The sequence below is a fragment of the Onychostruthus taczanowskii genome, unplaced genomic scaffold (genome assembly GCF_017590055.1).
Source record: "Onychostruthus taczanowskii isolate IOZ18803 unplaced genomic scaffold, ASM1759005v1 scaffold9, whole genome shotgun sequence".
In the NCBI taxonomy this organism is placed as follows: Eukaryota; Metazoa; Chordata; class Aves; order Passeriformes; family Passeridae; genus Onychostruthus; species Onychostruthus taczanowskii.
The window spans coordinates 12,668,858-12,682,339 of record NW_024506993.1 but is presented as its reverse complement, the minus strand read 5'-3'; the positions used below and the strand labels follow the sequence as shown (position 1 = coordinate 12,682,339).

At 36.4% G+C, this 13,482-nt stretch overlaps 1 protein-coding gene across 1 annotated transcript in view; it reads right to left on the bottom strand.

The window, feature by feature from the left end:
• The window catches only part of ERC2 (ELKS/RAB6-interacting/CAST family member 2), a 283,355-nt gene that overhangs the window by 200,783 nt on the left and 69,090 nt on the right, over positions 1 to 13,482 (bottom strand). Inside the window, exons 4-5 of the mRNA XM_041425936.1 lie at positions 11,719 to 11,793; positions 4,007 to 4,162 (exon numbers count right to left, since the gene is read on the bottom strand). Coding sequence (XP_041281870.1) covers positions 4,007 to 4,162; positions 11,719 to 11,793 — 231 coding nt within the window. The remainder of the gene's footprint in view (positions 1 to 4,006; positions 4,163 to 11,718; positions 11,794 to 13,482) is intronic.

Sequence of the window (13,482 nt, the reverse complement as noted above, 5' to 3'; positions counted from 1 at the left end):
GGATTATGTGAAATAAAATGCCTCACTGCATCTGCATAACTCAGAGAAATCACTTCCTTTATATGAAGAGCTCTTTTCCATGTCCCAACAGACACTTGGGATGCAAGAAATCTAGAAGTGGTAGGTGGAAGATGATTCAAAAATCCTCAGGGAAAAGAAAAGAATATCCTACTCAGGTTGATCCTACTCAACCGCATTCCAAATATCCACATACTAAAACATTTCACAAATTCAGTGTTGCATGATACTGGAAATACTCACTGCTGATCAAAATGCTTCTATTTTGTCTTACATTGCAAGTACATATTTAAAAATTAAATTTAAAAACAATGATTTTTCCAACTACAGTCCATATGCATGTCTTACTATATTTATTCCTTATTTCTTTTTATAAATCCCAATATGTTTGCATTATTGCTTAAGGTGCTCAGATAGTCACACATGAGTTACTGTATAGAATCAAGAATCTACCCTGGCACTAAAAAAAAAATCACCTTTAAAGTCTGAAAATATGAAAATCAGAAAAGAAGCATACAAAAACCAGACACAAAGAAAGAATGCAATTAAAAGCTGCTAAAGAAAGCTTTTTCTGGAAAGCAAAGCACCTTCCTCCATCCCTTGCCAGAACATGTAAGCAAGTATGGCAATGAAGAGAAAATGGATAGAAAATGAACAATGGGAAAATCTGTCTGCAAGATACAAAGACAAAATGTGGATCTGCAGCCAATCTGAATTACATCACAGGCTTTATATGAGATGCATGTGAATATCACAGATGCTCAATCTCTTCTAGAAACTCTTCCCCTTCTCTCCATGACACAATCCACACCCTGAGAAATAATAAAAATATTTTAAAGGCTTTGCTTTCATTGCAGGTGTGTTCTTTGTGTTTTAGGAACAGAATCTGTTTAGTGTAAAGTTCTGGCTACAAGATCTACAAATTGTCAGGAGTTTAAAAATGTGTTACAGCTCTCAAAAAAAAAAAAAATTAAGAGTTAAAACACAAGTTAAACACACAAAGATTGTTGAATAAATATGCTGATGTCTTTTTAAAATAAAGTATCATGGTGGAAAAGTACTAAGATTTCTATTTTAAAAATTGCCCCAAAAATAAAGATATATAACAAAAAACTATAATACTTATATTAAGAAAATTTAAGCATGGGTATATTCACTTTTTTAAAGTTCTGCAATATCTCAGTGTGTAAAAAAACTAATTAAACTGGACATCAAATAGATTGTTTCCTCTAACAGATATGCAAGCATTTTAGCTGTATCTAATGTGATGTAGAAGCCCAACTGTCATGACTGAATGAAACCTCATGATCTCACATAATACATATATAATAGATTGTTATACTTTTTAAGGACTAAAATGAAGATAACCTACAAATTTGGATGTAAGTGCTGTAGCACCAAAAACCTCCAAGTTTGTCCTCTGACCCTGACCTTCCCACTATCTCACATATTTCATGTGTGTAATTTGCCTGTCACCACTGTTTCAACATTGCCCAATATGATCTTGCTTCACCTCCTTTCCTGCAACCTTAATTCCTTTTTCTTCCTTCTCAATTTACGATTCTGTCACCTCCCATAATTTCAGTTCTTTAGAACCCATTAATTTTCCATTTCCAAAAAGCCCCAATGGGTGTTCTTCTGTTATTTTCTTCACATCAAATTCTTATGTGACATTAGGCAGAGTAACCAGAAAACAAAGAGAAAAAAATCAGACCTTTTCTTCTGAATTTTGCACATTAAAATTAATGGCCTAAATCTTTAAATAAATGCCATTAAATGAAACTATGCTGATTAATGCGTCATAGGATTTGGTATGATGCAACAAATGACAACTGCTTTTTCAAGTCAAGGATTTAAGTAAAGGAAAAGGAGTAGCAAAGCAAATCATGTGCTGCATACAGTAGACCCTACAAGTTTATCAGTAGATTCCACGGGTTATGTTGGTAGAGGTCTGGTTTTAAACTGGTTATTAAATTTCCAGGCCTACCCATCCAAAAATAAAATTCTGTAGTTCTTTCCCTGTTATTTTTGTTTGTGGAGTTTTTTGTTTGCTTGGGGTTTTTTTTGTGGAGTTTTTTTGTTTGTCTGGTTGGTTGGTTTTGGGGTTTTTTTGTTTTGGTTGGTTTTTTTTGTTTTTGGTTTTTTTTTTTTTTTTTTTTTTTCCTAGAGGATCTCCTAGAACTTGCATGCTCCCTTCATTCAGTATGGAAAGCCCTTACAGGCAAACATTGATCACAGAGCACCTTATTACTGCTTTGTCAATACTTAAATCTCATCTTACTGATAGTTTGCTGAAACTGTACTAATCCACCGCTAGATTTTCATACCCATTCCAGTGGATAGCATGAGAGTTCTAATACTCAAAGGGCTACTTAAATGCCAAGTGCAAACTCACACCTGGGAAAAAAAAAAAAAAAGCATCTGTGTTCATTTAAATATGTGGCTGACAGCCAAAGGATGAACCCTAGTAAGGGAAGAAAGTCTTCCAGAGCAGATATTATTAAAAGTACATATCAACCTATATGTTTTATTTATATTCTCAATTAAGATATTTGAAGGTGCAGATGTCTTGATTTTGATAATTTGTGTATTATGTGAGTAATGACAAGTTTTCTCCCTTCAAAAACTGAGCAAGGAGAGGCCTTATTAAGTGGTAAAGAAAAAGAACACTTGCTCAGATTTCTTTCTCATTTTTACAACTTACTTTAACTGCAAGTCACAATTAAAGCCTATATATTTGGAAGGAGTGAATATTACTAAGAAATATTTAAGAAAAGAAACACTTCCAAACATTCTCTGCCACTCATGTAAGTAAATCATGTTCAGTATTTGCCTTCATTTAACACCTTCCCGTTTATTTAAATCAAGAACAGATTGAAAACAAGTGATACTTCAAGAATAAATGAAAAGTATTAAGAGCCTCAAGCACCTCAGATGAGTTTTGTACTGTTCTTTGCCATCAATTCTGTTTATCAGAATTTATCAATGATCTCAGGTTCAACAGATCAGGTACAGCAAGATCTGTTTGCTGACAGCTCCACAAATACTTTTCCACCTTGAAAGGTTCTCAGATGAGTGATAAAAATAACATCATCTGCTGCAAATCTTAATTTTAAGGAAGAAAAAGACTAGTGAAAGAAAACAGACAAAGCTTCATCAGAACACGGCATTTATGAAAGATCAGAAGGCTGTGACAAAACAATGCATATTTAATACTCTTCTCATTCATTTGCTTTCTGCGCTACAGAAATACACTGAAGCTTTTCCTCACAAAAACATCAGGAGAGTGTTAAGGTTTCTAGGCTTTGTACCTTATTTTTATATCAACAGGTTTGCTGACATGCATTGGGAGTTTTGCTGTAAATCACTAAGACTGAATTGGTTTGAAATTAATAATGTTTAGGTTAGCAAAACAATATTCCTGATGACCATGCCACTTTAGAAGCCTCAGTTATTTTTCAGTAGCTTAAGAGCTACTTTTGTCCAACAGAATAGACAGGTTCTTTGATCATTACTTTTTCTTAATAAATCTGTATTAATTCCACATGGGCACTAACACTTTGATTTCTTCTGTAGCAAAAACCCCCAAACGATGAACAAGCAATAACATTTTGTGAGTTTGAAACCAGGAAATGTGTCACATCACTTCATATTTACTACCTGCCTGTGGTCAGCTCCTAATAGTCTAGGTACAGTAATTTGAAATTAAAGGAACAAAGTCATTAAACTGCTAGTCTTGAAAATATGAACAGAATACAATTTGGTATCACCTATGAAACAAAAGTCCTTACTGCAAAATGACATCAAAAGCTAAAATCAAATAATTTTCGTTTCTCCAAAATGTTTCACTCCTTCACATCTACTGATTATTATATAGTAGAGATTTACCAAAAGGAGACATGCAGCTTCTTGCATTGGAAATGGTCATATGAAAAGTTTTCTTTCCATTATTTAAACAGTCTTAATCTCTGTTATAAATAGATCCTACCTTATTTTTCATGAACTTTGAGTGACTCTTGTAAACTTCTATTTGTTTGATTTCTTCTTCTCGGTCCTCTGTATTCAGAACTCCATTTGTCTTTAACATCTGTATTTCATCTTCAAGATCTCTTATATTGCGCTCAAGTGAAGCTATTTTTGTATCCTAAGTTACAAAAAAAGAACATTGAAAATTATATGAGACATATATTAAAGATTAACAGAAGCATATCTGTACTGGAGTGAACATCAAATAATGAGACAGCAAAAATAGATGGTACAAACAGAGAATCCACATAAACCAGAAATAATTCTATCAATTATAGCTTAAAGAAATGCACAATTCAGACCAGATCACTTCCACCATAGTTGCACAGTCTGTACAGAATACATTCTGGTCAAAATTCCATTTAATTCCTACACAGAGATGAAGGGAGACTAGCAGATGCCCTATTTTTCCACATATGTATGATAACAAACTTTGTTATCATTAGTAACTATCTGGGCCTAGCTCTTCTTCCAAGCCCTTAAACAACAAGTTGAGCCTGGAGAGACCAGACTATGTCTCTGCTGGGCAAAGGCTCAGCCATTGTGGGTCCCTGTTTCTCTGGAGCTCTGCCTGCTCTCAGGAGGGAGAAGGGTTGTGTCCTCAGATATTTTTCCTTGACTAATCCAGCCACATCACTAAGAGAGGATTTAGCACTTTTTATTGTGAGTCCCAAGATAAACAAAACCACAACCACGAAAAATTTCTACATCTCAGCCAATGGTTGCCATGTGTGCCAGCACCACACTGGAAAACAGTGATAATTTTTTGTTATTTCCAGTCATTTGGGAATTGGCTAAGTCCCTTTTGTGAGAGCCAGAAAGATGACAAAAGTGATTACACAAACTTGTCACAAATTTCTGTTTGAAAGAACATTACAGAATTACTCATTAGGAAATCTGTTCAACATAAAGGATCAACCACCCATAAAATATTAGAGACTGGATTAAGTTCTTGTACCATTGAGATCAATATTAAATAATTTAAAATTAAATTAAATTTAAATTAAAATTTCAAAAATAGAAAAAACACTACACAAAATCCAATCTGATTCACTGAGACCAGGTTATTAAGTTAGAAAGCTAATTAGGAAAAAAATACAAATGGAATTGATGCTTTAACAGGGATAAGCTAAGCTTGAATCACTGCAACTTTTTTCTGTTGCTTTCTTTAGATGGCCTAAAAACCAGCAAAAAAACCAACTCCTGTAATAACTTCTTTCATAATAAAGCTAGGCACTCACTTTAAGATACAGAGGAGTCTGGATGAAGTTCCAAAAAGCATCTGAATTTTTAGTACTGAAGTGAAAAAGAATCTCAGATTATTTTTGAAGATCACTGTTATAAATCCATATAGGATAATAGCCAAGGACTAAGCAATGTCATTTAGACAGCCCACTGTCATTCCTCTAATATTTTTGCTTTTATCTTTATAGTCAACAATAAATCTCAAACTGAGAGAAGTTTTCTTTTATTATTTTCTTATTCCAACAGAAATTAATTTTTAAATTAATTTCAATTCTAAAACAGGAAGTAAAGTATTGAGATGGAATGAAAAAAGGGAAGAATTCTCATTGAATCTTATAATTTAAAGAAGTTGCTCAAAAAGCAAAATACAGAAAAGATGCAGAACTACTTAAAAAGCTCTCCAGACTTAAACACAACACAAAAATAATTGCAGATCTCACAGATACTATAAACAATTCAGCCTGCTCCATTAGACTTCGTTTCAGAAATGTTCATCCTATTTTTGAAGATAAAAGCAAAACCTAAGCTTCATTACACTTTGGAACGATTTTGCAATGAAATATATTAATACTTACATGACCTGATGTGACATGACATCTGGGAATAGTCTTCATCAATTCTGCCCAGCTAAGTCTATAAGAGTTTGCCTTTTTGTACTGCCTTTGTATTTTACATGTTTGCAAATATAATATGGCAGAAACAATTTTAGCACAGCCTACTATATTCTTTAGAAGGTTTATACATCACAGAATAACATTTGAGCTTTATGAGAAATATCTAAAATAACTTGTGGAAGCATTTTCTGTACTTCTGCTTCATCATAAAATTGAAATCTCTGAGGAAAAGTTTATTTTTAATCAATCTTTGCATACTGCGATTAGAGATGTGTAAAAGCCATTTTCCTGTCTTGAAAATTTGTCACTAAGTTCTACATTAGCTTTTTATGAAACAGAAGCCAGAAATTTGACAAGTTTTGTGAAACTCAAAGGTACTGTTCCCTATTGTTCCTACTACAGGAAACCTTGCAGGCTTCCAGCCTGGACAACTGCTGGAAAGTGAAGAACTTCATAGGTCAAAGATAAAACAGAGAGCCCAGAGCTCCCAGTGGTACTGCCACAAGGGAGCTGGGCTGGCATACAGGACGCACAGAAAATTGGGTAGAGCTTTGTATTTGCTAAAAGTTCCGACACATTCCCATAAAAATCTCCTGATTAAGTTGAATCGGCATTTTCCCACAGAAAATTTCATCTGGAAAATTTTCAACCAGTCTTGTTGGGGCACAGGGTGCAGCAAGCTTTCAGAAACTGAAATGGGAACAGATGCAATATTTCCTTCAAAGCTCTACGATTTATCCCCATTAGCAATAATCTAAAAAACTACATAGGTCTGTCCTGAATCACAGATTCCTTTGCAATATTAAGGAAGCAGCTTAGTATTAAATGGTACTAATAACATCTCCTGATTTCTAAAACAATACAGCTTTTGTTCAGATTTTTTTCAGTCAGACCCTCTAAATCTGTTAAAAGACATAAGATTATGTAGCAGGATTTGTGACAGAGATTAGGGCACTCACCCTAATCTATCCCCTCCTTCCAGCAGTAACCAATACTTCTTCCTTATCTCCTTTATTAGAATAGTGTTACAGATATTCTGTGAGAGGTTAGGGCTATTTAGGTTTCTGCTGGCTGGACCTAGCAGAAACCCACCTCTTTGGAATGTGAAAAAAATTACTATGTGTCCTGATTTTGAAGAAAACAGTATTGCACAATGGAAAAAGTCTAACAAGTGAGTTTCCACAATGATGTTTCAAGAATGATATCAGTCCTTACAAGGCTCCTGTAGTATGTTTCCTGAAAACTGAGGGGCAGGAAAAGGTCAAAACATTTGTAAATAACCACAGAATCACAGAATAGTCTGAGTTGGAAGAGATCCACAAGGATCATCAAGTCCAACCCAATATAATACAGCATTCCAGGCTGTCTTATGCTGAAAGGAAAAGTAAGGAAATTCTACTGCTCATCATTTGAGATACATGACAAATTTAAATTACAACTGCATCATTTTGCTTGTAGGACATTCAACAAGCAATCAGAAGGAAATATTTGAAACTTCACATTTAATAAAGCTTGAATTTAAACACACTTATGTGCATGGACTGACAACAGACCATACACACCTACCCTTACTGTGTGGATTTTTACCTTATCAATTTAATGCAGAGAATATTCAGGCTTATCTTTGAAGACAAGGGAAGTAAAAGGTCATGCAATCTTAACAGTAGAGTATGTTGCACTGCAAACACACACACACTTCTCTAGAACCAAACCCATACCTGAAATATCACAGCTGGATCAATACATAAAGATGGCTCTTTCTGCAAGTAAGGTAAACCACAAATATTTTCACTTACTTTACAGCTTACATCTATAAAGACTTTATAGTTACTAGACTCCACATATTTTTCAATGTCCTATCCTTAAGGTGAGTTCTAGGCCATATTTGTAGGCAATTTCTGATTTTCTCTCTCAAGTACTATCACTGTTTTAGTGATGATAGAATTAGACCATAGCAACATGTAATTGGAAGCAGCATTTGAAGGTCATCTAACCCAACCCCCTGCCATGGCCAGGGACACCTTCCACTATCCCAGGTTGCTTCAAGCCCCATCTAACCTTGTCAGGAACACCTTCATGGAAGGGACACCCACAGCTTCTCTGGGCACCCTGTGCCAGGGCCCCCACCACACCCATCATAAATTTCTTTTTCTTCATGCATCCAACCTAAATCAATCCTATTTCAGTTTAAAACCACTGTTCCTTGTCCTGTCACAACAGGCCCTATTAAAAGGCCTGTCCCCACCTTTCCTGTATGTCCCCTTCCAGCACTGAAAGGCTGCCAGCCCACCGAGAGCCTCCTCTTCTCCAGGCCGAGCAGCCCAACTGTGCCAGCCTGTCTGCACAGGAGCGCTGCTCCAGCCCTCGGATCACTGCTGTGCATCTCCTCTGCACTTGCTCCAACAGATCCATGTCTTTTTTTGTCCTGTGGAGCCCAGAACAGAAGGCAGCACTCCAGGTGGGGCCTCATGAGAGATGAGCAAGTTTTGACCTGATTCATTTGCTCAGGAGTACTTACCATAAATTCAAGTGAAAAGGGTGTTTCCTTTTAACCTTTTTTTAAATTATTAGGTGTTAATCAACATTGAATGTCACTGATATTCAAGATACATTCAAAGATATCAGTCATCTGGCATTTGCCAGCACACAATATGCAAGGAAATTGCATTGGTGCAATTGCAAATAAAGGAAAGTATTTCCATGCACCATTTTATTTTATACTTTAACAAACTAAGATTTAGGCATGAGGGGAAAAAATGCAGTTTAATCACATATATCCCCAGTCACAAAGTCAAAAGCAACTACTGAAACAAAACTAGACTCGTTTGAGGGTATAATAGGAACATGTGAGAGAAGGAAGCATCCTGCCCTCCCTTAGTTTTGTGACTCTGCTTTCCAGAAGAAAAAAGGGCTTCTGGAGAATAAGGTCAGTTGCAGAAAACAGAATGCAGTAAAGAGTCTAATGAGAAGCAATAGAACAAAAGACATGGGACATCTGGAAGTAAATGTGTCCATGAAGCAAAACCAGAAAGTTAGGAAAGAACAGCCTGTGAAATGCATCTGAAAAGACAACGGATATCTGGAAAGGATAAATAAAGCAAGAAAACAGGAGTCAAGGCATAGGATGTGAATTTTCCATCTTGTTTTGTTTGCTCTTTTTTAATTTTGCATGAATATACAGGAGATATACACTGGTGAACAAGACAACAGTTATGCAAAAAAATGCAATTGCTGTAAGAATAAGCAACAACTTGCAAAGCTTTAGAGAGAAATGAAGAAGATGACAGGACAGGACACGTAGTGCAGATGTCTAGGACAAACAAACAGAAGAGAGGATTGGTAGGAGAAATGGGTATACTTGTTTGGATCAAAGGGAATACAGACTGGGAAAAGGGACAGAAAGAATTCAGTAGGGGCAAGGGACAGAAGAAAACCACAGAGAGAACAGAAAGATTTATGAAGGAGGGAAAGTCGTATCCTGGCAGAGCCTGGGGGAGCCATGGAAGGCACTCAGACAAAAAAAGTGGTGAGAGGCTGGAAGGGGCTGGGTGTGGTGGAGAGAAATGTAAACTGCTTGGAGTCTCTGCGTGGGGGAGTGGATGGCCTGAGACTGCCATATTACAGTTAATCCTCTCCCTCCTTCTACCCTCAACATTGTAGGGAAACAATTCCTCCAATGCTTGATCATTCAAAACAAATGTTCTGCGCTTTTTTCAAAACAAATGCTGTCTGGATTAAGACAATTTAAATTTACTTGAAAACATTCCAAATCTGGAACTTGTAATGAAAACTGCTGTTTAATCATGTGGATTTCAACATCTTACATTTGTCCCTTTTTCTTTTCAATATTAGGCCTACTTTAGACAGGGGCAACCCCAAAGAGGTGAGAGTTCCTAGGGACAGAAAGAACTGCGTGCCTCAGGGGCAAAGAGCAGCTTTGCATCAGGACTCCATCAACAGGACTGCAGCCTCACTCACAACCAATGAAAGCCCTCACTATAAAGACCTGATTTTTAAAAAAGTGGAATACTGCACCACACCCATCTCTCCTGGGAATCAAACAGAAAACACTCCAGTGTCTCCAGTGACAGACACTGCAGGAGCAGCGACAGTCATCACATGTGTCACTCACGCGTCCTGTACCCCCATCCCTGTTCTTTTCAAAGACTTTTGGGACAGGAAGAGGAACTGAAAATTAACTTTAACATGTCCTTTACATTGTTATATAACCCACATGAAAGATTATACATTATTCTAACACATTGCTTTAGTATCCCAGAACTTTTACATTTATAATTCTGAATAGTAATAGTAAAACCAAGTTTCTCAGCCAGTACTTTACTTTCCCATTTATTTAGGGTAGGGAGTTACTGCAAAAACATAGATTTCATATGAAGACTTCTGAACTAATATACATCCAAAAAGAGAATTCTGTAATCAATGTACCTTCTTTGTTACTCATATAATCCAAACTAATTATTATCTGCAAAAAGACAGATACTGTATTGATAAAGTCCTGCTGTTGTTTTAACTGTGTGTTTACCACAATGTTCAGACATGCTGAACCCATTTGCTCACAACAGAAGTCACTGGCAAAATGAGGCCTTTAATTTGCACTTCCTTTTAAGAATGAAATGAAAGACCATCATTAAAGAATTTTAGGCAGCATTGCCAACTCACAAATTATCTCAAGTCTCATGGTATTTCTCTTAAAGATGAACAATCCAGACTCATAGAATTATGCAAAAATATCAGTTTTCACTTTTTAAATTACTATTTTTATTCCTTGTTATTGTGGAGGGGAAAGCCACAACACTTAAGTAATATTATATATCAAAAACAGTAGACTAAAGTCAGGACTAAGAAAGCTGTTTCATTACATTTTGTCATATCTGCTGATGTGATAATATTTTCTTTAGATTGGCTGTAAAATTATGGCCTAATAACAACCAACACAAGAACTGGTTTTAAGGTTTGAGGAGGAAAACATTTCACAATAGCCAGTTTATTCCATGTGCTTTGGATCTCCTACACACACCCCCTAGTCTTTTTAAAAAGCAATATTCTGTTCTCATTTTTCAGCAATGCTACACTTGATTTTTTAAATCAATTCCTTTTAGAAAACAGACCAAGAGAAATAAGTACTAATTACTCCTAGCTACATAACAAAATAAATTGACATGGTAAAGGAAGCATTCAATAACTAACGAGTAAAAGTCATAAATCAACACTTGCTAGGCAGCTGTCACAGCTTCTTGTTCACTCCCCCTCAGTGGGATGGGCGAGAGAGCCAGAGAGCAGAAGTGGGAAATCCCATTGTTTGAGATAAAGCTGGTGTAGCATGTAAAGCAAAGCGACACATGGAATTCATGCACTGCTTCCCATGGGCAGGTAGATGCCTGGCTGTTTTCAGGAGAGCTCATCAGGCACAAGAGTTATTTGGGAACACAAATGCCGTGACTCTGAAGGTCCTCCCTTCAGCTTGTGGAGGCTGAGCGTCACACGGCAGTATGGATTATCCCTGCGGTGAATTTGGGTCAGCTGTCCTCACTGTGCTCCCTCCCAGGCTCTTCTCCACCCCCACCCTACTCGCACGGGGGCACAGTGAGAAACTGGGAAAGCTTTGACTCTTTGTGTAAGCCCTGTTGGACAACAGCTAAAAGATCAGCGTGTTATCAACACTGTTTTCAGTCTGAAATTCAAAACACAGCACCAGACAGGCTGCTACAGGGAAAAGTAACTCCATCCCAGCCATACCCAGTACATGAGTTGATGCTGCAGAAATAACATAGAGGGAAACGTGCACAGACCATACCTTCATCTCGATGACCGTTTGCAGAGCCTTTGTCTTCGCTGGCTCAGGCTGAAGTTGGGTTCTTCTATGCAATTCCTGTGGAGGGACACGATAGAAATAAGCTTGACGACTCATCTTTCCATTATTTGAACTGCTCACATGAACTCATTGCAACAAAATAAAAGTCTGATGACAAGAGCAGGCAACTCCAAGTGCTACAGGTGCTTCCCTGGCCGTATCCCCTCTGCCACCAGAGCACTCCCTATCTTGTGTTACAGCCAACTCTGACAGCACATGCGCTATTTCTGAAACCCTTATCAATAATTAACGGCAGGCGTGACAACCCAGCAAGGAATTTCTTAGTCCAGATACAGTGCTGCTGTTGCTGCTTAAACAACAAAACTTTATTCAATTCTGTTACTAATTCAGACACTGCTAAGTGTTAAATCTTTTACTGCAGTTTCTTCTTAATTTTCCTCTATTGTCTGAAATAAGCAATTTAAATACATTATATTCAAATTTGACATTTTAAGGATAATAATCATGTAGTGGGCTGACACAGCACATGCTACAGTAGCATTAACATTTCAGTTTTCACATTTTCATACTGTTTTGCATGCATCTTAATCCACAGGCAAAAGAAAAATGGATTGCATTGGTTAAGACCAAGTTAACAGTACCAATACATACTGGTCCTTATAAAAACAATAATTAAAAAAGACCCATAAGAGTATGAAGACAGCAGCACTCAGTCTCATGAAACCAGGGTTGTATCTTGGTATGACATAGTCTGATAAAAAACTCACACAACTACCTGGAAAAAATGTAGTAAAGGTGTGACAAAACACTTTCATTTGAGAATTTGGTGATGCTTATTCCCTTCCCATAAACCATCTAAGAAGTTTCTTAAAAAAACCTGAAACAGGACAGATATTGTCCCATTTCTACTCTTTTGGAGTCTTTCTGCTCTAAAGAACAGGAGTATCATCCTTGATCTCTTTATGTCCCAGTTCTTTCTACTGCAGTGCTCCACACAGACTCCTGAACTAACCTTGTAGCCATGAAAAAGATGTTTATGCTTGAGGCCAAGGAGCCAAGGTCTTGCCTCCCTTATAACCCAGAAGTTTAAAAGCCATTTTTTGTATCACAAACTATCTTCTGTGTAGCAACAAACATATTGCTTATCCATGACTGTGAGAAACAACTGTTCTCAAAGACTAATTACTGTGTGTTATTAAACTGAAGTCTATTGTTAATAAACATCTTTATAAAATAGATTAAAAAATATGCAGCCTAATGTACTAAAATAACTGAAAGAGACATATTAGTACACTTAACACTAAGTCTGAACAGTTGTTTATTAAATATACTGCAGGTACATATACATATATTTAAACTACCTTTAACAGTCAACTTATAATTTTGCTTTTATGCATTTTTCAAATGCTTTGGCATTTATGAAATTCTTTCTTCATTTATGAAATAGTATATCTGATTGGACCCTTTTCCTTGTGTTTTTTTTTTTAATTTAAATGCAACTCTCCATATTATAAAAAGAAAGAAATCTTTGCAAATCACCTATGCAAGGAATCACTCAATCGCCACTAGCTGTTTTTCTTAGATGAAATAAGTACCTTCACTGCACAAATGTTTTAAAAAATAAGAGTATGTAATGAATTTGTCATACAGTTACACAAAAGAATAGTTGGCCAGTCATACCACTATCAGATCAGCAAAAATTACAGCTAATTCTAAGACCAGACTTTGCTCCCCAGGGCCATATAA